The sequence below is a fragment of the Cygnus atratus genome, chromosome Z (genome assembly GCF_013377495.2).
Source record: "Cygnus atratus isolate AKBS03 ecotype Queensland, Australia chromosome Z, CAtr_DNAZoo_HiC_assembly, whole genome shotgun sequence".
NCBI classification, from domain to species: Eukaryota; Metazoa; Chordata; class Aves; order Anseriformes; family Anatidae; genus Cygnus; species Cygnus atratus.
The window spans coordinates 17,748,930-17,776,438 of NC_066396.1; the positions used below are offsets into that span (position 1 = coordinate 17,748,930).

Sequence of the window (27,509 nt, forward strand, 5' to 3'; positions counted from 1 at the left end):
AGATCAGAATGAGGTGCCATCAGCTTGTAGAATTTTTGCTATTTTTATTTATCCCACAGCTCACTGTATTACTGCTGTCCATAAGCTCTTCCAGAAGTAACCAAGCAAACATTTAATGCCTATTATTTCAGATTCTTTACATTAACATATTGTAGTCCATAATCAATGATGTACGATGCAAGAGTATTTAGATATTTTTTTTAGCTTTCCGAATGTGTAAATATTAATTGATTTTATGTGTTGAAAGAAAAATGGTACATATCTGCAGATCCTTTACTCCAGCCTGACAAATAATTAAGCGTCACGTTTCCATTTAAGTGATTATAATGCACGATAATCTAACATAATTTGTTCATTTTATAGGTGGGTTTAATTCAGTACGCTAATGATCCCCGGGTGGTGTTCAACTTGAATACATATCAAACAAAGGATGAGGTTGTTAAAGCAATGGAGGGAACATATCAGAAGGGAGGAGATCTGACTAATACTTTCAAAGCCATTGACAATGCGAGGTAAAACATATTGATGATTACTGGTGCTATCATAACTTATCTCTCAAGGTGAAGAGCACATCTCAAATTTTACTCTGCCTTGGGAGCGCAAGTGCTTTGAGCCCCTGAGGAGGTACATTTGTAAATAAGTATGTGTAAATAAATGTACATCAGTTACGTGAACAGTGCCCTGAGCAGAAAAGGACAGGGATATGTATAATCAACTTGCTGAAATGCAAGTCCTTAACCTTTGGGTTAAGCTCTACACTGACGTATTTCTGCTACCCAACAGACTTGTTTGGTCTGTCTCAGATATCTAAATATGAGAGTGCATCAAACATCATGGACAAAGCTTTAGGAAAGGTACAAAATCATTGAAAGTAGTAAAAATTATCCAGAGATTTAGTGGATTTGATAACATTTGTGTTTGAAGGTCAGGTTAGCTGCAAGGAAAAATAATTCCTTTTCTGGTGTCAGTTTGTCACTATTGTACTAGCAGCATGAAAAACTGGGAAAACTTAAAATTATATGCCATGACTCTAAATACATATACAAATCAGGGCTTCAGTAGGAAAGTACTGCTTTGCAGTTGGATTGAGAACAGGACTCTTGGCTTAAGCAGCTGTGGGATGAAATGGCCTTGGAAACTTTATTTAGGGGAAGTATCAATTTGGTGGAGTCCAAATCTGTAGCAGTATCGAGGAACCTATTCTTAATATTCTGTACCTTTTGTTTGAAATTAGTGTAGCCAGTTTCTGAGTACTCTAATGTTACAAAACACTGATAGTTCTGACAAAAATAAAATCACCGTTTTATTTAGAAAAGTTTGGTTTTTTTGTGTGCACAAAAGGTAGAGCATACATTTCTATCATAAATAACATCTAGTTGTACTTTTTTTGTTTGTTTGTTTTCTACTTCCTAGATTACGTTTTTGATGGTTCTTTGAGGAAAAGCTGTCAGGAGCATAATTAAAACTTCTAATTGCATTACAGATGCACCTTATTCTAAGTTAGCGATAGATGTATTCATTAAAGCATGTATACAGAATTCCATACGTTATAAATTACATCTGCTAAATCCAATATTTTATAACAGACAGTATGCCTTCTCACCTGAATCAGGAGGACGCCCTACAGCTACCAAAGTAATGGTTGTTGTGACAGATGGTGAATCACATGATGGCTCCAATTTGAAAACTGTGATAGGTAAATGTAATGAAGACAATATAACCAGATTTGGCATTGCTGTAAGTAATCCTATAATTATGTATAGTATGGCAATTGTAGAAAGATCATTTCATTGTTTATATATGAAGGTTCATATTCTATGTGTAAACTGTATATAATGCATGCATTATTACACTGCTGAGACTGAAACTAGGTGAAATTCATCTTTATGAACTAGTGAAATACAGGTCCTCTTTAATTGGCAGAAAAAGAAAAGCTGACCTTATCTGAGAAACTTCAGTTGTTTTCTCCTTTGCTTTGGTTTATATCTTTCTCCTGTTTAAATGGTCCATTGGATAGGAATGTAGTCTGATTAGCAATTCATTAATATGAATGAAATTAATTTTATTTTTGTTGTTATGTGTGGAATACTTAAGTAATACAGAAGGAAATGGAAGAACACTGTGGTTTCCTTTGCTTTTCTTATTTTGTCTATTTTATTCCCCACAAGGTTTTGGGATACTTAATCAGACATGAACTTGATACTAAAAACTTAATTAAAGAAATCAAAGGAATTGCTAGCCATCCAACAGACAAGTATTTCTTTAATGTATCATCTGAGGCTGCACTACTGGAAGAAGCAGGAACACTTGGAGAGCGCATTTTTAGCATAGAAGGTAAAATAATCAATGTCTCTGAAAAAAAATTAGATCAGATTCTCCCGGCAGAGAAGTGAGAATTTTATTTGGCTTCACCTTAGTGCAATACTGTGCAAATGAGGGGCAGCTGGAGCTGCAGGCTGCGTGCTGCTCCCCAGGAGGGCTCTGTTTTGCACAAGCTTTCCCCTAGCTACCAAATCTCTAATGAGCTTGAAATTCAAGTTTCTGTGGATTAGCGGGAACAGTTTGCCAGTTGCTGAGTTTCAGTCTAGTCCTGGGTTTCAGGAAACAACTGAGGGTTTATCCATACACATCCAAATGTGTTTGCAGCTATTACGAATGGACAAATAAAGGTATCTTTTTGTTTGTCAGTCAACTGTATTTCTCTGTTAACACTAAGCGAGTGTAAAGATAAAAAAAAGCAAATCCAAATTTTGGGTTACTGCATTGCTGTACCTTCTCAGTTTTGTAATCAATCTGCATGGTGTCTGCCAGGCTCTGTTCCTAGGATCATCCATGTCCTTGTACAGTTTAGTTGAAAGTGCTGTAGAGGTGGCTCAGAGGCACTTCATCCCCACAAAAGCCATTTTTTTAAAGTCAAATTTAGACCTTGCTTGGGATATTTATGACTTGACCTCAGCCTAGGGGGCATTTTATGGCTGCAGCCTTACTGTATTCAGGATAAAATCTTCCCCCTCTCTGTCACCTTCTTCTATTCTTTACCAGGTTCATGCTGCTAATCAAGTGGGTCAGTTGAGCTTCTCCTTCTTGGGTTTTGCTGAGTACTGTTGTTGAATTTCTGTTCCTCAAGTACCATCCATGTACCTTAGGAAATATTTCATCATGTCACTGTAGTTTCAAGACAATTGCAAGAGATGATAAACATTCATTTGGAAGTCGTGAATATAGCTGTTAATTTCTCTGTACTATTAGTGGTTCCTAGAGAACATAAAAGCAGATTAGCTACAGTGACAGCACTGTGCGAACCGATCCAAGCCATCTTTATCATCTGCTTCTTTTGGAGTAGACTTGTAATGTGGCTCCATGCAGCCATGTTAACAACTTGCCATTAAATCCTCAAAATATTTGACTAGTTATTAGCTCTCAGATTTAGACTGTTTGTAAATGTTGGAAATGTTTTTAGCAGAATTTAGTGAAAATGTCAAATTTATAGTCTTTGTATAGCTACACTCATGGGCAGTGGAATTTGATCTCCTGTGTGTTTCTGTAGGGTTAACCATATGTGAATATTCGTTTTGCCAGGTACAGATCAAGGTGATACATTCCAAATGGAAATGTCACAGGTGGGCTTCAGTGCATATTACTCAAAAAAAAAGGTGTGTGAATTTAATTATATAATTAGATATAATTGCATAGACATGAAAGGATAGAAATGCAACAATGTAAGACTTAAAAATATGTATATATATACCAATTTTAAGATTTTTATAAGCAGGAGAATGTCAAATTATCCTCTTTGTTTTCACCAGAAAAACACAAAAATGACTTCTAACAGTTGGTGTATTTTCCTAAACAGAGAATATATATATTCATACAGGAAGCTGTGTAATAGATACACACATATGTACCATTTCATTGTAATGATTTTGAAATGAGTTAATCCAGTGTTTTTAGAAAGTTCTGAGTTCACCTAGCATGAAAAATTTATTCTTTCCAAATTAACATTTTTCAGTTGAATAACTTGGAAGAATTGAAACAATATTGTAATGCTGATAAATTTCTGGACAAGATTTATATAAATCAAGTCTGAAAATAATTGATCTAATATTTATAAAGTTAATGATATTTGCTTAAATTATATTTCCCTTAGAAATTAGAAAGGATAATAAATCAGGCATATATTTCATGATAATCAATTTTAAGATTATCTTGACCAAATCTCACTGTAAAATCCAAGTGTGGTTCATTTTTCAACTGAAAATATAGGAAGTTTTTCTTTTAGCCCTTAAAGATAATAAAATATTATTTTTTTAAGTCCCATGTTTGCACAAATTGATATTTTAACCTACTAAGCATCTGAAGCTAGGAAATAACACCACCACCACCACCACACACACACAAAAAAAAAATAGTCAAGTGTTTCTTCAGGGAAATTATGCATACTACTTTTATTGCAATTTTTTATGTCCTTATCTTGGTTCAGTAATGAATTTTAATAATGTGAATAATTAAATGACATTTGTTTTCTGTATACAGGTTTAAGTATTTATATATAAGCATATTAATCTGGATTTTATATTTAACTGTGTTCTCTGGGATGTCTCCTTACAATACACCTACAGGATGAAATTTCTGACTTTTTCCAATAGCTTTTGTATGCCATCATTTGCACTTGTAATGGCAAAAAGTGGATTTTAGCTTTTTCTTACCATTTTGTTTGACAGTCTTTGGGGGATCATGAATGCATAAAAACATAGATTTAAAGCCCGACACTAGGGAAGACAGGCTTAGGAAATTATCAGGCTTTAAATAAGCCCATTCTTTTTTAGTGCCATGGAAGCTAAAGCTGACAGTTATCCTCTTGCAATAGAAGAGTGGTAATCCCCCTTAATAAGGTAGTAAAGTCCAGCATGTAAGTAAAAACTGGAAGTAACTCCCACCAACTGCTTGCAGTCATTAGACTGTACATCACTACCTTAAATACAGTGATGTTTTATGTAATTACATACGGTAACTTCAACTTCACTCACACTTCTGCTGAAATAGGGAGTTCTAAAATGTTGATTTTTATTTTTGAAAGGATGTTCTGCTGCTGGGTGCTGTTGGGGCTTATGACTGGAGTGGAACAGTGATTCAGGAGTCTTCAAACAGAGTCACCACCTTTCCAAGCAATGTGTTTGAGAAAATTCTGCAGGATAGAAATCATAGTTCATATCTAGGTAAGAGGCTGAAATGCAGAGCTGGAAATGTATCAAGCCTTTGTTAAGATATTAAAGAAATCAGAAAATTCTCCTCTAGTTCCTGTTAACAACTGATTTGAAATGAAGAGAACTTTGCATCCAAAAATATTTCATTTACTGGACAAGAGAACATTGAGTGAAGTCTTTATTGTGTTTTTAAAATTCTATTCACATCAATGTGGTAAGCTGAAAAAAAAAACAGGTTCTCTCACAAAAACAGTAAAGAAAAAAACACAGGATTTGAAAAAGACAGTGTATAATACTGTATAATCATATTGGATACCTTCTAGTTTAATATTTGTTTGTAATTCCTGAGTTGCATGTGGATGAGACATTGATTGACTCACTATAGTTTCATCTCTACTCACCCTTTTCTTGGCCTTTTCCAATACAGTTTATAGTTTTTGGCACTTTGCTGCACTTTAACAGAGGTCTTATTTATAATCCCCATCTATTTTCTGACTTATGGTTTTATGACCCAGTAAAGCCAGGAAGTTTGTCTTCTCAATTCATTGAAATGTTTTCTGCAAACCTACAATATGCCTGCTCTGGCAATTTATTCCTGAGCAATACAACTGCATTTATCAACTACGGTTTTCTTATCGATGAAGTTACTAAAAGAGATGCTATTTTTAACATTGGTATGTACTCTTTTCCCTGTGGATTAGCAGTACGTGTATCCAGCACAATGAATCACTACACCTACCTTAAAGACCAGTAGCTCTTTTGCATATCTGATCTCTTGAGATTTTCTGTTTTTCCCTTTTCTAGAGTAATTCTTAAAAGGTCAGGTCATTTCTGTTCAACATTTCCCCACTAGGCAGTTTCTAGAGTATTGTCCTTAATATTTTTGGAGCCAACAATGTCGGTGCCTTTGCTTACTGCACTATTGCTGTCCCCTCATTTATCTTATCCTCCTTCTGTTCCCCAGTAAGAGCTCTCCATAGCACTGGAGACTTTAGCTCAAGCTAAAGGGTTGCTAGCACAGCACAGCTTGCTATTTTGGACCCCATTCTGCACTGCACCCTCTCACTTCCAATGGCTATATGCTGTATTAATTAATAATGTGGCCTTAACCTACAGAATAATGTCTTGTTTTGAAATTTTAGTCTCCATTGATGTTCTTTCTGTGGAAAAACATAATGACCACACACAAATCCAAATTATACCAATATGTGTAAAGATCAAGACATAATCCTTTTGGACTGTACTCCTTGCTTTGGACTGCATCTTGCTAAAGACGTGCATGTTCTGCCCAATCACAGGGATTTTGTTACTCAGTTTAAGTAAAGACTTTAGAAAGGATGATTTTGTTTTCTTGTCTTGAAATAAACCTGGTGTAATTAAATCACAGATAAGTAAAATATGTAGTAATACTAGCTTTACAGTGCTAATACATGTGTAATGTCTTAGCAGGTATTAAAAGATGTTTCCATATGCTTCATATATGTTTTTTTCATATATGTTTTTTTCATATATGTTTTTTTCATATATGTTTTTTTCATATGTTTTTTCATATGTTCCATATGTTTCCATATAAGCAAATAATGTTAGAATAATGGGAACGAGGATTAAAATCTTGAAAGAAGTTCAATCAACCTAAGCCCTTCAGCTGACAAACTGTTACTGTGGTCTGTTGTGTTCAGCCAAAGCACAGGGCTGTGGTTTTGTGATGTATGAGAAAATGCATTGAGAATTCTGTAGAAGCTAGGTGTTTGAAGCTGTGGTTTGAAGGCTGGCTCAAAAGTTGTTCTCATGTTTCTCTATTCCTTCATTCCCAGCATACTCTTTACACTCTATGTCCTTCATAAGCATGATAATCTTGTGGTCTGTGTTTGACTGGATAGGCCAGGCGGTTGTCCATGCTATTCTGCAAACATGCTTCAACTTGATCTGTGTGTCATTGCTCTCTCTAGAAGACTACTGCAAGTTTGATGCGTATGTGACAGCTTAGCTTCCCATCTGGAAGTACCATTCTCTGTCACTAATGCACCAGGTTGATTCATCCTCTGTGCCTTTATGAGCTGACAAATTGTAGTTAATGGTCTCTCACACATACTAAATGTTGGCTTTTTCCCCCAGGTTATTCTGTTGCTGTTCTCTCAACTCAGAGCTCTGTCTATTTTGTTGCTGGTGCACCCAGATCCAACTACACTGGCAGAGTAGTGGTTTATGATGTTGACAGACATGGTAATATCGCAATTGTGCAGTCCCAGAGGGGCGAGCAGGCAAGTATATTTTGGTTATGAATGCAGATTTTGAAGGCATCTGTCTTTATCAACACAGTAGTAGACAGCAGTGCGTTTGTTTTGAAAATTCCTCTTTCTTGCAATGCATTTAGAATCCTGCTTGCATTTGTCTCTGCCATTAGACTGTTTCAATGAGATTAATTCTTCAACAGCATTTCAGGAAGTCATTCAACTAGTGGTAAAAGATAATATACAAAACCTGTTAACGTATCATTCTGTCGATGCTTCTAAGTGGGAGAGACTCGATGAGCTCCGCTCTTCCTGAGAAGCTGTGAAGTTGATGACATCAAAAGAGAGATTTGGAAGTTCATTCTCTTTTTCACTATTTGGGAAAGGATGGAAAGCCTTTTGCTTTGCTTTGCTTTGCTTTGCTTTGTAAGAAAAGGATTGGGTAGTTTTACCTGTGCAGTTTAATATAAAAAGTATACCTTCCTTAGCTTGTTCTCTGTTTTCATTCATATTGTTGAGTGGTAAAGCCATAGCAGCAGCTACTGGGCAGAAACAGTGGACACAGTAAGGATATGATTCTTCAGACACTAGAGTATGTTATACAGCAATTTCATCCCAGTGGGTGGTTTCATTAGTGCTGGACTATTTCAAGTATAAGAGTTTTCTGGTTCAGATGCTAAAACATTATGTCTTGTAAAATCCACGTACAAACACAATTTTCTTATTACTGATTTCAGATTGGTTCCTACTTTGGCAGTGCGGTGTGTTCAGTGGATGTTAACAAGGATTCTGTGACAGATGTGCTGCTTGTAGGTGCACCAATGTTTATGAATGACCTGAAGAAAGAGGAAGGTAGAGTATACATGTTTTCCATCACAAAGGTAAGAACAGCACTATAGTAAAGCTGGTATTGGCTTCCTGCATACCCATCCGTAATAAGTGCTGGCACTTTCATTTTCAGCTGAAGAATTTACTGTTTTTCCCTGAACTAGAGTTTTACCAAGGCAGTTCAAACTGCAGTAGTACTTATTGACAATGTCTGTTCTATTTCAGAAGAGTGATCCCTGTACCCAAATCCAACCTGTTCAGACTCACTCGATCTGGCATTGCTTAGCACTATCTTGCAAAGCAGACTGGCCACAGCTACACTAAAAATCCCTTGTCACCATATTTTGGGCCCTTAAGTCACTATTTTGTGTATCTTTTTCAAAGTGTTTGAAATACTGACAGCAGTACTTTTATAATGAGAAATTGTGTGTGCTTTTTCTGGGGTGTAATGTGAGGGCAGGGTTAGGTGATGCAGACTGCCTGTTCAGAGGACTGCAGAATGAGCCTTTCCCAGTGCAGTCTTGCCTGTCCTGCTTTTCAGAAGCAGCTACAAGCTTTCACTAGAACCACTTGTGGATGTAATCTGGTAATAAGCCAGGAGGACCAGCCTGAAATAGAGCAACAAGGCAAGTCAATAGCTAAGCAGTATTAGTGATTAGGGGCTGGCTGCTATAGGTTTCTCCCTGGCCCTGGTTTTAAACATTGTGCTAGGCACAGTACATGAATCATAGAATGGTTTGGGTTGGAGGGGACCTTAAAGACCATCTACTTCCAGCCCAATGTCATGGACAGGGATGCCAACCACTGGATCAGGTTGCCCAGGGCCCCATCCAGCCTGGCTTTGAACACTTCCAGGGATGAATGTAACACAAGGTTGACCGTTTCTCTGGAATGTTTAGCTCAAGGCTTTTGCTAACCAATTTTTTGCCATTTGATTTTGGGAAGTCAGTTTAACACCTAACAGTACTCCCAAAACCATTTTATAAATGCTTTTCTGCCAACGCGTTGTTTCATGGACGTTCACACTGACTGGTCACTATTAGTCATGTTGTCTCCTTTGTCAGCAAAGCCATGTTATTCACTTGATGCCTGCCTGACTCTTTTTTTATTCAGACCTGTGGTAGGTGTTTTCAGAATGTTCAAAAGTGCCAGAGTCTTCAGGACGGTTAATATAGGCAGTCTTGCAAACAATTGTGGATGTCTGAATATGCAAAGAAAGTTTTTCTGATTGATGGCACGTATTAGAGAAAATTGCATTTTTCCTAGGTAAATTGCAGTCATATAAGCAGAGATGAAGTACCATCCTCTTCAGAGCAACTCACAGTCAGATAGATCATCCTGGAGCAACATGAAAGTGTATCCTAGGGCAATTACATGGTAGACAAACTGCTGGACGTAGCACTGTTGGCAGCTGACACTGGTCACTGTGACTGTGGAACTGTGCTATTGTGACTGTAGACACAAAATACAGAAGAAAAGGAATTTTTTACATGTTTCGAAAATGAATACATTGAATAACAACTCTTTGACAACAATTTGTCTGTGACAAGTTTTGGATTTAAAATTATATAAAAGTTCAGTATAATGAGAGAATGATTAAAATTAATAAAATAAATAAATAAAGAACCTGTACTTGTGTAACTGTGTCTATGTTGCGTAAATTATACTTTTCTACTCATTTTTAAAAAATAACTTGGCTGGTACTTTTAGATTTTAAGCACAGTGCGATAACTGAGGTTAAAGATGAGAGTCATACTTGCCAAGGAGTTGAATTTAACTTAATGTGATTATTTAAGTAAATGTGATTATTTAACTCTAAAGATCTCCAACCTTTCTTTCCTCATTGGCACTGGAGAGGTCAAGAGTTTACCATTTGGACACATGTTTTTTGCATTAGTTTAGTTAGGAAATTCCATTTCTGTTTCAAAGAATTATGTCCAGTTACATAATTTCCATTCCCTCTGCATAAAAACTGGTAATCCAAAACTGGAAACTGTATTTTTCAATGTATTGTGAAACTTTAGAACAGTCAGATGAGGACAGTGAGAGCATTTAAGCTTCATACATATGGTTATATTTGCTGTTAGTGCTCTGCATAGCATGCTTTAATTTTGCTGTGTAATGCTTGCCAAGACTCTGAGACAAACTGAGGCAAACTGAATGGGCAATACAATGGGGAAGGAATTCAGGGTTGAGCAGTCTGAGGAGAATGTACTGGGAGAGTAAAAAAAACACCAACAAACAAACAAAACAACAAAAGAAACAATGCACATAGACACTGCTCCTATGTCTAATCTGGTGCAATGATAGTTATGTTTTTGCTTTTTCTTCTTTTTCCCTTTTTAAAGGGAATTTTGGATCAACAGGAACTCTTGGAGGGTCCACAAGGGTCAGAAAATGCTCGCTTTGGATCAGCAATCACAGCACTTGCAGACATTGATTTGGATGGCTTTAATGATGTTGTAATAGGTGCACCACTGGAAAATCAAAACTCTGGAGCAATTTATATTTACAATGGATTTCAAAAGAGTATACGTACCAAATATTCTCAGGTAAATAACTGTTGTATAATGCTGTACTTAGTGCCTTCAGACGTTAGAGGAAAACTGAAAGATTTTCTATCCTTTTCTTGGCTACTACTTCATAATCTTAAAGTAGTATTGTAATTTTTGTGGTTTATTCCAAGTTTTGTGCCCTCCCCCCCCCCCCCCCTTCAGTTCAGCTGTCAACACATCCTGGATGATATTGTTGTGGTGCTTTCAGCTGAAGTATGCAAAGGAAAAGGGCTTGCAAGGTGCTCTATCTGAGCCTCTCATAATTTGGTATGTGTGTGTGAAGTTGGCTAATTTCCTATACAGTTTTTGACAAAAACCCATTATTCAAAGCTGAAGTACAACAATGAAGATTTTATAAATTCCAGCTCTGTAAATTTAAAAAAAAAAAAAAAAAAAAAGTGGTATTTGCGGAAAAGTATTTCAAGGGTCTTTGCATATCTCATATATTAACATAATGGTAATAATTTTAATGTCACTGTCCATGCTGACTTTCTGGTCACAGAAAGTATTTGTCAGAAGTCCTGTTAGGATTCCTATTCTTTGAGTTGCTCAATGTAAGATGGAAAAATTTTCCAGTAAGTACTAGCTGGCATAAAGCAGTCAGTTAGTTGATTTACTACCAAGACAGAAAAATCTAGTCCATTGTCTGCTCCAACAGGGGAGGAAAAAGTGCTTAAAAGCATTTGAGAAAACATCCACACAGGTTTTTTGTTTAAACAATATATTACGTATTCAGAGAATATCTGCAAAAATCCATTGCTTGGGCTGGTATCTACAGACTTAAACGCTCTTGTGGCAATTTAGTAACCAAACTCTCTTTCCCAGAAAATTTTAGGATCGGATCCTGCTTTTGGAAAACAGCTCCAATTCTTTGGAAGATCAGTAGATGGCCATAGAGACTTAGATGACGATGACATTACTGATGTATCAGTTGGTGCTGATGGAAAAGTGGTTCTGCTTTGGTTAGTAAACTCTTTTAGAAAAGCTACACTTAATGTTTCAGATGCCAGTTAAGCATTTACTTAATTAAACAGCAAAACAAACAACAAAAAGCTCTTTTATTCTATGTGTTCTGCACTAACATGCTTAATGCCTTGTCACTACTATTACAGAGCTGAAAAACGGCATTGGACTTGTCTAACAGACATGACAAGCCAATCTAGGGGGAAGAGCAAGGGTGCATGGGGGAAGCCAGGTGGCAGGGACTGCTGAGAGGGATGCAGGCAGGGATGGGGAGGGTTGGGAGACGTGTGAGGGCATGTGATCCAGAGGAAAAGGCTGGTAAACAGGAATGGGGCTTGCTGGGCAGTGTTTGAAACAGCAGGTCATACCTCAATAGCTGCAGTGTAATCTTGATAGCTGTGTCTACTGAGATAGACAAAACCCCTTCCCACACAACCTGCGTGACCTTTACTAGCTGGCAGGCTGATCTCTAGGAAACAGTAGTTCTGCAGGGTGAGGACAGAGAGCAGTGAAACAGAGTTGGCATCTACTTCTGGCAAGAACACTATCTTTTCTGGCATGTGGACTTTACCAGTGTGGTCAGAGTGCTTTTACAAAATAAAAAAGAAAGGCTTCACAGAACCCAAATCTTGTGGCTCCCTAAGTACCACTATTTCCATGAGGAGCTAAGTTAAAATGTAGCTTGCTCTCCAGTCTGTCACCCATCTTCTAGCCTGAGGCTCCCCATTCTAACAAGAAAAAATCACTGTATTGCTACTTATTTCATAATAAAACAAGATTATACAAAATGAATGATCAGTTTGGACCCTTGACCCATGACAGAACTCCTGTTGGTGCTGATAAGCATTGCATTAAAGAAAATTATGCTCCTTGGATTATCAGCAGTTATTTCAATTTGATTAATGAAGATTTTTTCCTTCACTCCAACATTTGGTCTGATTAACAAGTTTCACTTTTGATTAAAGTGTTTGTTTTTACACGTAGGGTTCCTTTGAAACCGTTCTTCAAAATCTTGATTAATTTCATGAAAGTTGTTTTTCTGACAAATAAGGATACAATTAAAATGAAGAATTACCCTTCTTTGCCTTCCTAGAGGAGCTGAACGACTTCTCTAAAGGAGCAGAAGAAGGCTACTTGTTGGGAAAACAGGGAATGGTCTTCATTCTGTTATCTTAAGGGAATAGGTAGGGCGTTAGGGTAAAGACATTGATTATCCATTAATTTGATGTGATAAATTACTTATTTTAATTACTGAAAGCTACCATATCAATAAACTCAGTTACATGCAAAGAAAAATAATTTTACCAGTCCCATAAAATGTGTTTACATTCAGAACCCAAAAGATCAATGTTACATTTACATGCAGAAAACAGCTTCTAAGCTACCCAGTACTCTTGAAAATCACATATAACCTTTTAAAAATATTTTTCAGGTCACAAAGCATTGCAAATGTGTCTATAATTGCCTCATTTAAACCTGAGAAAATCAGTCTGCTGAACAAGAACACAGAAATAACTGTCAAAATATGTTTTCAGGCTACATTTAGACCTGCTAACAGAAATAATCAAGTGGGTAAGAGTGTTTCAATGACTTGTTTTATATTAATTTCTTCAGAAGTCCATTATTCAAATGAGTAGTGGAAATACTGCATTAAATGTCAAGGAAGGTGAAATCACTATAAAATTTAAGTGCTTAAGAAAGTGTTTTAAAGACCTACTGTCATCAGTGCCTCCATAACCTTTGATAAACGAGGACTTAACAATATAAGGAAGAGCTGTCCACCAAAACCCAGGAAATGTCATTACTGAGAAGCTTTTATTTATATAATATATATATATGTATATCCTTTGCTCACTAATTCTATCATTTTTCTTCAGCTGGTATCACTCAGATACGGCAAGACACTTTAGGAAAGGTAACTGGGTATCTTTGGAGAATGCTCCTTATGGGGACAGAGTCTTTGTGAGCTAATGGTTTCAACAGCAGCCTGCAGACTTCTCTTCTCTCTGGCAAGCACAAAAATAATTCAGCACAAAACTTCTTCAGCACAAAGTTAATTTCCATAAGTTCAATGCAGATAGATCTCCATGGGGAGAAACTCTTTTCAGAGAACAGTAGAGCACCAAATATTTCTGAGACCAACACTGGTGCCTCATGAAGCTATTTAGTTAAACATTTGTGTTGTGGATAACACCAGTTGAACTGCTGCAGTGTTACATACAGTGCCTTTAGGAACTTCTGATTTTTAGTAATAAAATAAAGGTGAACTTCCACAGTGTATTAGTCATCATATGAAGAGAAGACGAATTATGATGTGGTTGAAGAGAAGATGCAGGTTTTCTTTATAGCCTTCTCAGAACTGAGGGATATGGTTTCAAGGCTTCTTTACCTGCTGTAATCCTGGCACTGCTGGCTGGCTCCTTGCCTGAGTTGTGGGCTCAGACATCTGAGACACCTCAGACATCAATCAGTGGAGACCAGATTGATTGTCATTTAATGTGCTCTCTGTGGATGAGAACTTACTTCAGGATTTAAACCTATTAGACTGACTTGGAAAACACAAGGGAAAACTTTATCATTTTGTGAATGCTCTGTGTTTAGCAAACCATGAAAAAAGTAAAATATTTATATTGGTTTGGAAAGCCTGATCATTCTGTAATGCTGGACGTAGTAGTGAGATCATAAGCAGTAAGGCTGAGCAAAAAAAAGTACTATTATTCTTTTTGTAGCTATAAAGTATAATGCAACACTGGATGCAGATCTCCAGTCCTCTAGAGTGACTTCCAGAGGATTGTTCAAAGAAAATAATGAAAGGTACATGCAGAGGGATCTTGTGGTACGTCATGAAAAGAATTGTGTTCATGACATCTTCAACGTACAGGTAAGTGCAACTGCAAGGAGCCTCATGACAAAAATGATCAAAGGAAGGTGTTGATGAATTTTATGTCTGTAAGATAAATTTAATTCATGATTTAAGTTTCTCAAGTTCCCCAGTAATAAAAAATACAGAATACGAAGATAATTTCAAAGAAACTAATAACTGACTTATTTAGCACAGGTGTTAAGGACAGTAGAGGCCATTGTTAATTATGTTCTTCAGCTCTGATGTAACACAGAGCTCGTAGTCCATAGTTTCAATAGATTTTAATTTCCCTTTCAGTAGATTCTTCCGTAAAGAATCCTCCATAATATATGCAAATGTTTTATCTCAGATTAACAACATTTCAGGTGGGCTTCTCATCCATGCTAGCTCTAAGTATACACAAGCTGTATTTGGGAAAAATAAAAATAAAAAAACATCCACCATTTCCTAGTACCAAAGACCAAATGCAGCAGCACGGAGACTTGCAGTAAGCCCTCTGCATTGTGCTAGGTCAGGTAGTTAAAAAGCAAAAGGACTGATACATGCTTTGCTTTGCAATATTTGCAAACCACCAAGGTCAGAGCTGAATAATAAATAGGAATGTTTTCACATCCCTCTTTCTGATACTTCCTTCTTTTATTCATTGCATACCCAAATACTGTGAGGACAGATACTTTTGACTTGTTGGTCACATCTAGTGTCATTGTAGAGCCATGAGCTAGAAGAGTATTTACCCAGAACCAAGAAGCAGAAGAGACACGAGAGGTATTGTGTTTTAGTCCTGCCCAGGCCCAGCTGCTCTGTGTGATGGCAAAGCAAAGTGGAATAGGAATTTGATTTCAGCTGCCAGGTGAGAAGAAAAATCACCTGCTGGTGGCTTTTGAGAGCCAGCTTCCACAGATGCAGACAGTCTGCGTGTTCCTTAGCCCTAGAAGTGAGTGTGATGAGTAGAGTCTCCAGGAATGTTTAAAAGACTACGTTGTTACTTCCTTTCTAGAGCAAGTATTACTACACGTTATCAATTTACAGCAGAGTTACCAGTTTTGCACTGTTTGCTGTGCTGACAGCTATCATATGAACATGTGTTATACAGGAACCTTCTGATGCAGTGAATTCTCTTAGTTTGCGTGTTGACATGGGCCTTACAAATCCTGGCTCCAGCCCTGTCCTCGATATATATTCTCCAACATCTGTGGCCTACAGTGTAAGTATACAGCCTTACTATTGGAAGAGACCTGGCTATACTTCTGTGCATAACGTGTGCCCCCTCAAACATGCACATACCAAAATGCTACGTACAAATAAAAACTGGTGTTCTAGTTAAGTCACTGGACTGAAAGCAGGCACTAGTACTTTTATACCTTGGAATTGCATGGGCTCTTAATGCTATTTGAACGGACTTTCTCATCAGCAAAATAACAATGTGCTTCCCCTCAAAGGCGTTTAAGACTGCTGTGACTAGATAATTTTAAAGTAGAGCACTGTCATTCAGGATTATTTTTATTATTATTTGTTTTGTAGATTCCTTTTATTAAAGACTGTGGTGAAGATGAACTTTGTATCTGTGATCTTGTTCTGAAAGTCCAGCAGAAGGGAGATCACAGGTAAGAGCTGAATAAGTGGAATTGGTGGCGTATGGTGTTTTCTTAGTTTTCATAGGTTGTTTTTTCTATAGGCTTTGGATGAATTTCTTCAGAATATCTTTCTAGTTCAACATCTACTTAGAATCATAGAATCATAATAGAATCATAGAATGGTTTGGGTTGGATGGGACCGTAAATATCAGCTAGCTCCTTCTCCTCAGGGCTGCTTTCAGTCAATTCTCTGCCCAGCCTGTATTTGTGCTTGGGATTGCTCCAACCCAGAGGCAGGACCTTGCACTTGCCTCGTTAAACTCCATGAGGTTTGCACAGGCCCACCTCTCAAGCCTGCCCAGGTCCCTCTGGATGGCATCCCTTCCCTCCTGCGTGTCGACTGCACCACACAGCTTGGTGTCATTGGCAAACTTGCTGAGGTTGCACTTGATCCCACTGTCCATGTCACCAACAAAGATGGTAAACGGCTCTGGTCCCAGTACTGACCCCTGAGGAACACTACTCATCACTGATCTCCACTTGGACATTGAGCCATTGACCGCAACACTTTGAGTGTGACCATCCAGCCAATTCCTTACCCACCGAGTGGTCAATCCATCAAATCCATGTCTCTCCAATTTAGAGACAAGGATATCATGGGGGACAGTGTCAAATGCTTTGCAGAAGTCCAGGTAGACGATGTCAGTTGCTCTTCCTCTATCTATGCTACTTAGAAATAGCAGAGGGGAGGAAAAAAAAATGTTAGCATTTCTGTCTAAATAACTAGTCAAGGAAAAAGAGGAGCAATATGATAACAGATACAGAAGTAGGATTCTTGTCAGTGTAGACAAACCTTATTTTTGGTAGATTAGAGATGAGTAGACGGTGAGGATTCAGAAGAGTCAGATCTGGCTGTCTGCTGTCAGAAAAGGAAGTGTGCTGGGGGAGCAGCTGTGGCTGTTTCAGTCCCTCCTGCAAGGAGCAGTGGGGATTCTGCATCAGGCTATGCTACCGGGTAGCAGAGAGCAGCTCTTTGGGCAGCACATAATCCAGAACCGTATATTTACACACATATATTTACAGTATGCAGAAAGACTGGCTTCTCCTGGAGCTGCCATATGACTCAGCCAGCCATTCTCTGCCCACCTTCTCACCAGGGTGGAAACCTTGAAAATTCAGCAAAGTGATTATGACTGTACAGAATCAAGGTCCTGAAATTTAAGATGACATTAATTCTATTTGGTTTTAAAAAACACCATCACAGAGTTTCTCATGTCAAAGGGTTTAGAAAGCAGAAGGTTTATGCGTATAGAACATAGGAAATGTCTTGCTGTGCTTGTTATTCTTTGTTGACTAGAGGCAACACAGTATGATACGTTTTCATGATCCACAGCTGTTCTGGTACCTCCATTTACAACATTGAACTTTACTTTCCAACAGCAAACAGCAGTTCATTGTCAGCAGCAAAACCAAAAGACTAACATTCAACGTGAACTTGAGAAATAAAAGAGAAAATGCATATAATACCAGAATCCAGGCTACATTTTCAGACAACTTGTTTTTTGCTTCTTCATCTTTACCGGTATGTGGTACTCATCTTCACTGTTCCTGTTATTGCCACTGATTTTTCCAGCTACTCAGGAAAACATTTTACATTTTTTTCTTTCTATTAGTGCCTGTCCCAGGAAAGGAGAATGTGTGTGCAAACCTCTCTCCCAATTTATTTTCTTGGCTACCAGAATTATTCCCTTCAGCATATCAGTTTATATAGGTCAAGGAGAGACACTACCAACTCAGCATAAAAATTGGCAACCTGTTGATTTTGACCTCACCTCAGTATTTCAGTCATCTTTTCCTCACTTTAGGCCTTGGAACCCACATCTGCTGATTGACTCCCAACAACATACCTGAATGCAGTTGCTGTTGCCACAGGGAATTCATATCTGATAAATCAAGCATGCAGCATGGATGCACCTTTAAAGCACAGGCTTTAGATCTAGAAATGGTGTTACTGCCAAAGCCATGTATTTCAGCTAGACAGTTAATCAGATTGAAATGATTGCTATACCAGAAACTCTTCTTATAATGAATTGTGTCTTAGAAAAGGAAAATAAAGGAATTTTACAGACTATTTTAGAGAGTGCAATAAATCTTTAATCTGAATTGTAACTTCTAAACAATTCATGTAGGATGAAATCCAGACTTGAGTGGATTTCTGCTGTCAGGCTGCTACTGGAGAGGTGTCTGATAATACTAGGGGTGAAATCTAGAGCCATACTGAAGGGAGAGGAGGGATGGGAGCATTCATCACTGCCCAAGAGCTGCGTTTTCCTGAAGAGTAGACTGGCAGAAGTACTCCATGAAGTGCTGAGGTTGCTCCTCTACCTCCCTATCCTTGTCCAACAAAATTACTCGTGCCACTCATGTAAAAAGACCACACCGGAGCTATGATTTTCTTCTGCTTTAAAAGTCCATTTGATTAGAATTCTTTCAGCCTGCAATTGAAGGTTTTGGCTCCCAAAATGTGCCTGTTTCAAAGCGGAGAATTTTTATTTTTTTTTGTCAGAGCGTAAGTCATGAATGTAAGTGTCTGGTAGGGATGTGTTTAACAAAAAACAGTGCATTTTAATTAATTCTTCTCAATGTTATGATAACTGGCTATGGTCTATGAGTTTGTCTTTGATGTGAGATGATGACATGCAAAATTTTCTGCAAGTAATAAATAAACTTTTATGTATTGTAGACTTTCCTACAAAAAGTATGATAGAGTTCTTCTCTGCACACTAAATTCTACAGTGAGAGTAGTTAACTGTCTCTCAGGTCATGCAAATATGACTGTAAAAATTTTGTAGTAATACTGTAAAAAGCATGGTAAGAGAATGCAGTAGGCAGCCTGTACTCTGGTCTGTATTCCTTCTTCCAAGTGCAGCACAAAATTCTGATAAGATCATTAGAGCCAGGACACAGGACCAGTCCTTATCCCACCTTCTCCTCCCTCACCCCTAGCCCTGCCTCTCTTCCCTAGCCATCTCATCTTTAGGAATTACTGCTGTAACACTTAGTTGTACTACCCCTTAGTCTAACACAGGTCCTGTTGAAGATGCAAGTTGTGAATTTCCTGTCTTTTATCAAAAACTGTCATTAAGATGACTTTTGTTTCCTCTGCAGAGCGATGGGACTGAAGTCTCATGTCAGACAGGAGCAACACAAACTACTGTCATTTGCCAAATAAGCTATCCAGTTTTCCGAACAGGACAACAGGTACAAATTTAAATAACCTTGTGTGATACTCCAAAGCATTGTTGTTGTTATTTTGCCCTTTATATGCATGTACTGGTGGCGAGCATTTTTAGATATGGCAATTGTTAACTTCCCTTGGGTTTCAGGGGCACTAAAAGAAGCAAACTAAGGGCTAAATTTTTGTGACCAGCCTACCAGATTAGACGCAAAAAAAAAAAAATCTAAAGCAATCTAAAGCACATTTCTTTCCACCCATGGATCCTCTGTAGCTTTGTAACTCTTGGAGGGTGAAGGCTGGGGACTCAGAGCAGTCAGGCATTGTGCATAGTCTCTTGGGAGCTCAGCACAATTCCATCAGATTGAGATGAGAGGGGAAGCCCACACATCCCTAGGATAGATCATATAAACTTTTCCTCATATATCCCATAAAATTTGGGGATATCCCTGTTTTTATGGATCTTAATCTCTTATTTCCGTGGGGCAAAAGAGAAATAGGCTTCCAAGCTCAATTGGAGCAATAAGAAACTTGCCAGGGGTAATATAAATATGACGTTCTGCAAAATCAAAATAATAAAAAAATAAAAATAAAAAGCTTGTTTATTCTGGACTTTTAATGGCATTCATCAAAGTGAACCTGTTGCAATGAATCAAATTAAAATGTAAATAAAAAGCTTGTGTAAGTGCTGGCTTTTAAAAATGTGACTGAAGCAATGCAAACACCTTTTGTTGCAGCTTGTAGCTAGTCATGTATCATTTGAAAATGCAGGTAGCTAATGTTTACAAAATGATGTCAATTTGTACGTAAGAGAGAAAAAAGAATCTGTAGTATTAGAGATTACTGAAACAGTACACAGAAATAGGAAAATTCAGTTACAGAGGGCAACTCTAGATGTTTGCACATGGGAATAATTGTGTTGCTATTACTAAGTGCTGTTGGTGTTCCTCATCTCTTCCACAGGTATCTTTTGATATTAGTTTTGATTTTAACCTGAAAAATCTTCAGAATATGGCTGTTCTAAGTTTTCATGCCTTGAGGTAAAGTATGTAATTTTATGAAAGCAAATTTTGTATTAATACCATATTTGTTCAAAATAATATTGTAACACCTGACTTAAATGCGTTTTGATAAACAGTGAAAGTAATGAAGAGCAAGAACAGGACAACCAGATCAGCTTATCAATTCCTTTGCGGTATGATGCAGAAATTCACTTCACAAGGTATGTTGAATAATGGAAAAAGTCACTGTCGTTTCCTTCAAAGGCATTAGACTATACTAACAGTCCTGAAAGACCACTGATAATATACTGAAATTTTATTTTCATTTTGGAATTCATAAGAAATTTTTATATTGTCAACAATAGCAGAACTTCATGTTCTTCCAATAATCTTACATGTAAAAATTTATAGAATATGTAGTAAGAAATTAGGGATCCATGTTTACCGTTGTACAATTGTTACAGGTGATCAGATGCTCACATGGATGGAATATGTATAAAACTCTAACACTGCCCATGGTTTTGGTAATAAAGTTAGTATATGCTATATCAGGATCAGCCTCTGGTTCTCAGATGTTACTGAAATTGGATCAAATCTGAAGTTAAACAGATCAAAAATGAACAAAATAACAACAAAAACAAACAAACAAAACAAAATGCTCCAGTTCAAATTCATACCTCTCTCAGCAAAGAAAATTAAGGAGAGTGAGAGTTTCATGCCCTTGAAACTTCTCATCTTCAGCCTTTGAAATGTCCAGTGTTTTTGGATGTACTGAAATTAGTAATTCGTCTGTTATGGTTCTAGACAAGAATCATTCCAGTTACAGTTTATCCAAAATTACAAATGAAACAAAAATATACTGATTTGACTCTTAGTTTAAGATAGGCTACTTTACTTTCCATCAAAGAAAAAATGTGTTCATCTTTCCTAATTGCTGGATTTGTAGGATAAGATATTTGGTTATATCTGATGCACTTAAGTCACCAACTGTTGGTGGAAGAAAGGCCTTTACCTCCTAAAGCATTCCAAAATTAATAAATGCGAAATGGTAGAAAACAAACAGCAATTGCTCAAACAATGACAGAAGTGTGAAAAAGAGGAAGCTGCCTAAAATGCACAGCAACAATGAATTTAGGAAATGAACATTTGAAGGCCACTGTAACCACAAGAACTTCTAGCTCAGGTCGTTGCATGAATATGGACCACAGTACAGAAGCTGATTTTAATTTGCAGCAGCAGTTTAAAAATATAAGGCCCAGGATTCACCACAGTTGGGTGCACCAATTATAGTCTTGCAGAATTTTTTGGATTTTTTTAGCTGCTTAAAAGCATGTATTTAGGTCAGTGATGCAAGTTCTTTCAACTCACTGGGAAAGTCACATGAGACATCAGCAGAAGAGTTTTTGTTATTCAAGTTAGCAGCAGCGCAGAGACTACAGAAGCATCTGAGTAGGTGCCTGTCACACCAACTTAAGTAGTAGTTTCCGAGGAATTTGAAGAAGTGCAAACTTGAATCAGCAAATTTAATTTAGCTGAGCACTAAGAACAGAAGCTCAGTGCTTCAGAAAAGACTAGGCAGAGAGCCTGTAGAAGAGTTACTCAAGATAAAATAGTGTTTCAAATTCAGGTGCATCTCCTGAAGTATGAGAAAATGCAATTTCATATGCAAGTCAGGGCATGAAGGAATCTCTAGAGTTAGAAAAAGATTTTAGTTATTTTTGGTGATGAGACGGCTTAAAGGAACTGAAGGAAGTACACATTAAGCCAATGCACAATTTTTAATGCTTCCCTTGGAGATAGCTCATTTATACACCCTCTAACACTTAGGAAATATCTATCTGGAAATAGTGCCTTCCTGAGGCAGGTAATTTAGCAAATAACTAACTTTTTAAATTACAAGGGTAGAGAAAAAAAAGTGTCAACTCATTGAAGATAGGCTTTTGTAGTGAAAAACCTCCTGATCTGGGTTTTCAGAGGTGGGAATCAGTCTTATCAGTGACTTCTGCAAGAACAAGGAAGCTGATACCATGTAAACCAGAAAGGCCGGATATTTGAGCAATAAGGAAGCAGAAAATGTTTCATGTGGGTTTTCCTAGCAGATCTAGTCAGGAGGGTCTTTGAGGAAAGGGCCCTTGGGAGGAAGCATGAAGAAATAAGAAGGATCCCTGACACAGTATGGAAGAGCACAACTAATCAAAAAGCATCTCTTTGAGACTGCACACGTTTAGTTTGGGATTGTGTGCACAGATGTTACCCAGATTAACTGGATAGAGCTGCATTGCCAAATAGAAGGGATCTGCACTTTGTGCTACATGAAGAGCTGATGCAGGGAGTCATGATAGCTCCTTGTTAACTCACTCCCTAGCTTTTCATGTTCAAAACTACTTAACTAAGCCTCCTGTAGGATGAAGACCAGAAAGATTATGGGATGGTTCAGCAGTAGTAGTTGGTCACAAGGAGCACATGGATGCAATTAACTACACAGGGATGTTTTTGTTGTCTTTGAGCGCAGACTCACCTGGTTGAGCCCCTCAAGCATCCACAAGCCCTCACAACCTGTGTTTTTCCATCTCACACTTGTAATTTCATGATATAGTGGGCTGCAACCACCTTCACATTACTTTAGAAATTTTGAATGATAAAAACAATAGTAATAAAGTGGATGAGAGCAGATTGAGGGCTGTAAGGTATGTGGCATGCATACAAACAGGGTGCTGTGTGTTTCCACACCCAGGCAGTGAGGAAACAAACCCACTTGTAGCACAGGGCATTAGGGCCAAAAGTTGTAATTTCTGCCTGGGAGAGGAGCTTTCAGTAGGGTTCTAGATGCACTGTGGCAAGGACAAGTTTGAACAGAACCTACATCTCATGCTGCCCTGCTGTCTTCATGTGCTCGGTTGGCTTCAGTACAGCACTTATTTTCTGAACTAAATTTTTAAAGTTCAAACAGCAGGACAAGCGACTGATTTTCCTGCGATTATAATTCTGACCTGATTCACAAACTTAGAACAAACCGAAGCACATCCAGTTGCATATGTTTTCAAAGTAGATGCCAAACTGAAATGTATTGTTTTACGGTTGTTAACTAGGCTTGCCAACATCAACTTCTATGAAGTATACTCTGGTCATAACATTCCTTCCACTGTGAATAATTTTGAAGATATTGGCCCCGCATTCAACTTCTCAGTTAAGGTTAGTAAATGTTTCTGGTTCTGTTTTGAGAAGCTGCCTTACCTCTGCCTGCAGCTGGGTCCCAAAACACAGTTGAAAAAAAATGCTTCTGATTTCACTATCTGATTTTGATGCTTTTGAATCAGTCAAATAGGGGAAGAAAATTGCAAATAGCAGGAGGGATAAATCCTTACAATGTTGATGACGTCAAAAATGAAATTTGAACTTAACACTTAAGTAGAATGGTGGAGGGATTGGTCCTGCACTGTTTACGTATTTGGAAGAGGGTTAATGCTTAACTTCAGGACAGCTTACACTATTTGTTCACAGAGCTAATTTGTCTTCTGCTGACTTGATAAAGGAAAACAAGTCTTTGCAGGCTTGGACTTTGAAATTTGAAGTTTGGCAAGGGTTAAGCGCTCAAACAAGATGCAGGAACTAGCCAGATCACAGCATTTATTACACAGCTCAAAAAAAAAAAAAGATCTAAATATGCAACATGGAAGAAACTTTAATTATATTCCATTTATATTCTTGTAACTGCTTTTGTAAAAGCCTATTGGCTGTTGTAGAATATTTGCTTTTCAAAAAATATTTCATGCAGATAATAAGAGCTTTACTAAGGAAACAGGCAGAGGCCTGAAGCTATAGAGTATGCTTTCCACTAGGGCATAATTTCATTATTTGCCTCAGTAAATGTGACAATACAAAAAACATTGATGCAAAAGGAATCCAGTTCTTCCATAATCGTATGTGATTTCTGATTCTCTTGTTATACCAAATATTTTTTGTGTATATAAGTATTGCTACCTAAATTAACTGTGAGCTATTTATTTTGCAGGTAACAACAGGAGGAATTCCAGTGAAGATGGCAACTGTGAAAATCCTTCTTCCAGAGCTGACCAACAAAGACAACCCACTGATGTACCTAACTGCAGTTGACACAGATCAGGTGAAGGACTGCACTGTATAAGCTGATATGTTTGGGGGTTTTAACCAGCACCATTTACATCAGTTATTTCCTTCACAGTGTATCTGAGATTCAGATAATCCCTGCCCTTTCTGTATGCCCCTTCCTACAAAGGGACTGGGGAGGACCAGACATCAGCTGTACACCAGTCTATTCCTTGGCAGATGCCAATTATCTGTGCAGTCCACAGCTGACTTTTCATATGACCCTGGAATTAGGTGGTTCTCCAAGATCCTGGGAAGACAATAGTAAAAACGGATTTTTTAGATCAGGACAAAACTTTCAGTTCAGTCTAGGGGGGAAAATTTGTAAGAGTAGTTTAATTCTGATTAAAATACATAGTCTGTTAGATTCCAAAATCATCCAGTATTACATAATTCACAACCTATAATTTCACAGCCACCATGTCATCAGAAGTATATATTGTTACGATGACTATACATTTTGGAGTATGATGTCAACCAGTTTAATTCCTGCTATCCCTTTCCTAGGCCAGAGGTGTTACTTGTCAAGCTCAGATAAATCCACTGCAAATAGAAAAAAGACCTTACTCTGCATCCTTCAAGAAAGAGAACTTCAGAGCTTTGAAAGAAATGGTGAGTACACGTCAGGTCTGCTGTACAGCAGGACAGGGGTGTAGAGGTGATCCTTGCTGCTGTACCTGTGGGGATGACTGTGGTGGCCATGGCATTTTTCACTCACAGGGCAGGAGTGCCTCCTATGGATACTCTCACATATACTGCATCTGCCTTAGAGAGAAGCAGCACTACATGTCCTTCACTGTGTGCAAGCACTCAATTTGCAGGCACAGAATAGTAAAATCTTAAACTCGATATCAGAGGACCTATTGTTAAATTGTACTTTTTAATGCATGCTGTTGTCTCTCCTTGCTGTTTTCCCTGGAAGAACTGTAAAAATGCAAAGTGCAGTACCATCACATGCAAACTGGAAGACCTCATGCTGAAAGGAGAGTATTTTGTGAATGTCTCCACCCGGATCTGGAATGGTACTTTTGCTGCTGTGAGTATCACCTGCATCTTCATGAAGGAACCAATACACAAGTATTTCCTCGTTCCTGGTATTTTTTAAAGTTCATTAAAGAGAACTTTCCAATCTAGAAAGATATTCTTTTATGTTATTGTGTTTTTCCAGATTGAAAAGTTGAATCAAAAAGTGAGGCAGCATAACAGAACTGCAAATTTCAGTCCAGGACAAACTCTGAGAAAATGCAGTGACAATACAGATCTTCATAGCTATAAAAACATTTTCTGCATCTGTTAAATTCATTTAAGGTGAACTAGAGTTTCCACAAAATTCAACGTAGGACAGCAGAGCAGAGTATAGTCATAGCCTGGAAAGTAATGTTGCTTTTAGCTTTTGAATGTCATGGGCTACATAGTGATCATTTTAAGTCACATCAAAATATGAAAAGCCTATTAGTGCTGCCAGTTATATTTGTTAGAGAAGGTGTGGATTTTTATTTTAAATTGACTTTTTGTTTTTATCAGAGTTGGCGTCAAGGAAACAGTCCTTGCTTAAAGAGCTACAGGATGCTTAAAAATATGCATCAATAAAACCTTGACTTTCCCATTTTAAATCATTGTGTCCTCCAGAATATAAATCATCTCGAATTACCAGATTTCTGAAATGAGACTATATTGGCTCCTCAGCTAGGCAACCAACCAAACTGTCTTAGAGTCCTAGGCTTGCACAGAGCATCAGGAACATCACGCAGTCTCATTAGTCTGTCTGGTGAGTCTGGTGGCAAGCATTGACATAGAACAGCAGGATTGTTGTCAGCTTCATCATTCAGCGCTTAAAAGGAAAAGGTCAGGTTGATAATGTAATATACTTATGGCAAGTGTGTGAAGAAAAGCATCTGCCTGTCTTTAAAGATGGTGTTTTTCAAATCAGCTGGGTCAAGAACATTTGTTAGTGCTGATAGATATGCAGAAGGTGGAGGCCTAAGTAAAAGGTTGCTGCCCTCACAAGACAGTGCATGGAAACAATTTGTTTTCCACTGGGAGATGGGAAGGGAAGACTGAATGTTGTAGTTTTCCTCTCATCTTCCATTTTGTCGTTTTCTATTTGATTGTCAATGCAAATACCCTTGCAAGCACCCAATGATGCACATCATAGCCTTGTTATTTAGTGGCAATCAATCATTGCCTAAGGAGAAGGCAGCAGACTTGATGATACCTGCTAATCAAGTAAAGAAAGATGTGTATAGGAATCAGAAAGGTGTTTTGAATCGTGCATAGGCAGGTTTCTCCATATCTAGGAACGCAGGACAGACCACTTGCACAGGTAGCCATGGTGCAGATATGCTGTAACCTGCAGTCAATTCAATGCCTTGTAGCTCATGCTCCCTATGTCAAGTCCACCATACCTGGCCCTGCCAGTGGCTGTAGGCTTTTTAGAACTAACTGCAGAGATATGGCTTCAGAGGCAAAAGGACAAAGCACTCACTGCTTCTAGAATGGCTGGCTAGTGCTTCCATAACCTGAATCTGCTCTCAGTGGTCCTGTGGGAATCAGGAATCGCCATGCCTAAGGCATGGGGATAAGAGCAACACTAAGATGGCAGAATAAGCACAGCCATGCTCCTCTGCCTCTGGATACGTTTGTAGAGGAAGTGGTATCTGGCATAAGGTCTCTTTTCAATTGGGAATTGGCCTAGATTTTTGTTGTCTTTGTTTAAGCTGAGGGCATGATGTCAGAGTTTGACCAGTGGAGAGGAACAGATCGTGGTAGGAAAAAATAAACGAGGAAAAACAGAGAAGCATTGGATAGAGGCGAGGGGGAAAAGAAGGGAAAGAACATCCAATTTCCATTTCTGTCAAAGGCCAGAGAGATTTCTCCCTTTCTCACCATTATATTTTTCCCTATCTCTTCTCAGCTAGCTGAAGCAACAG

General features: G+C 38.0%; 1 protein-coding gene across 2 annotated transcripts in view; it reads left to right on the forward strand.

Annotated features, from left to right (window-relative positions):
• ITGA2 (integrin subunit alpha 2) overlaps positions 1–27,509 on the forward strand; it is a 66,465-nt gene that overhangs the window by 31,132 nt on the left and 7,824 nt on the right. For both annotated transcript variants that reach the window (XR_007709212.1, XM_035570112.2), the window contains exons 7-27: positions 364–512; positions 1,587–1,737; positions 2,169–2,334; positions 3,580–3,653; positions 5,078–5,216; positions 7,320–7,465; positions 8,173–8,316; positions 10,612–10,815; positions 11,644–11,780; positions 13,214–13,353; positions 14,511–14,662; positions 15,738–15,848; positions 16,166–16,248; positions 17,659–17,800; positions 19,387–19,479; positions 20,417–20,493; positions 20,592–20,675; positions 23,544–23,646; positions 24,467–24,577; positions 25,087–25,191; positions 25,502–25,615. Coding sequence is in view for 1 of the 2 variants with exons in the window: in XM_035570112.2 (XP_035426005.1) it covers positions 364–512; positions 1,587–1,737; positions 2,169–2,334; positions 3,580–3,653; positions 5,078–5,216; positions 7,320–7,465; positions 8,173–8,316; positions 10,612–10,815; positions 11,644–11,780; positions 13,214–13,353; positions 14,511–14,662; positions 15,738–15,848; positions 16,166–16,248; positions 17,659–17,800; positions 19,387–19,479; positions 20,417–20,493; positions 20,592–20,675; positions 23,544–23,646; positions 24,467–24,577; positions 25,087–25,191; positions 25,502–25,615 (2,625 nt within the window). In the remaining variant the exon portion in view is untranslated. The remainder of the gene's footprint in view (positions 1–363; positions 513–1,586; positions 1,738–2,168; positions 2,335–3,579; positions 3,654–5,077; positions 5,217–7,319; positions 7,466–8,172; positions 8,317–10,611; positions 10,816–11,643; positions 11,781–13,213; positions 13,354–14,510; positions 14,663–15,737; positions 15,849–16,165; positions 16,249–17,658; positions 17,801–19,386; positions 19,480–20,416; positions 20,494–20,591; positions 20,676–23,543; positions 23,647–24,466; positions 24,578–25,086; positions 25,192–25,501; positions 25,616–27,509) is intronic.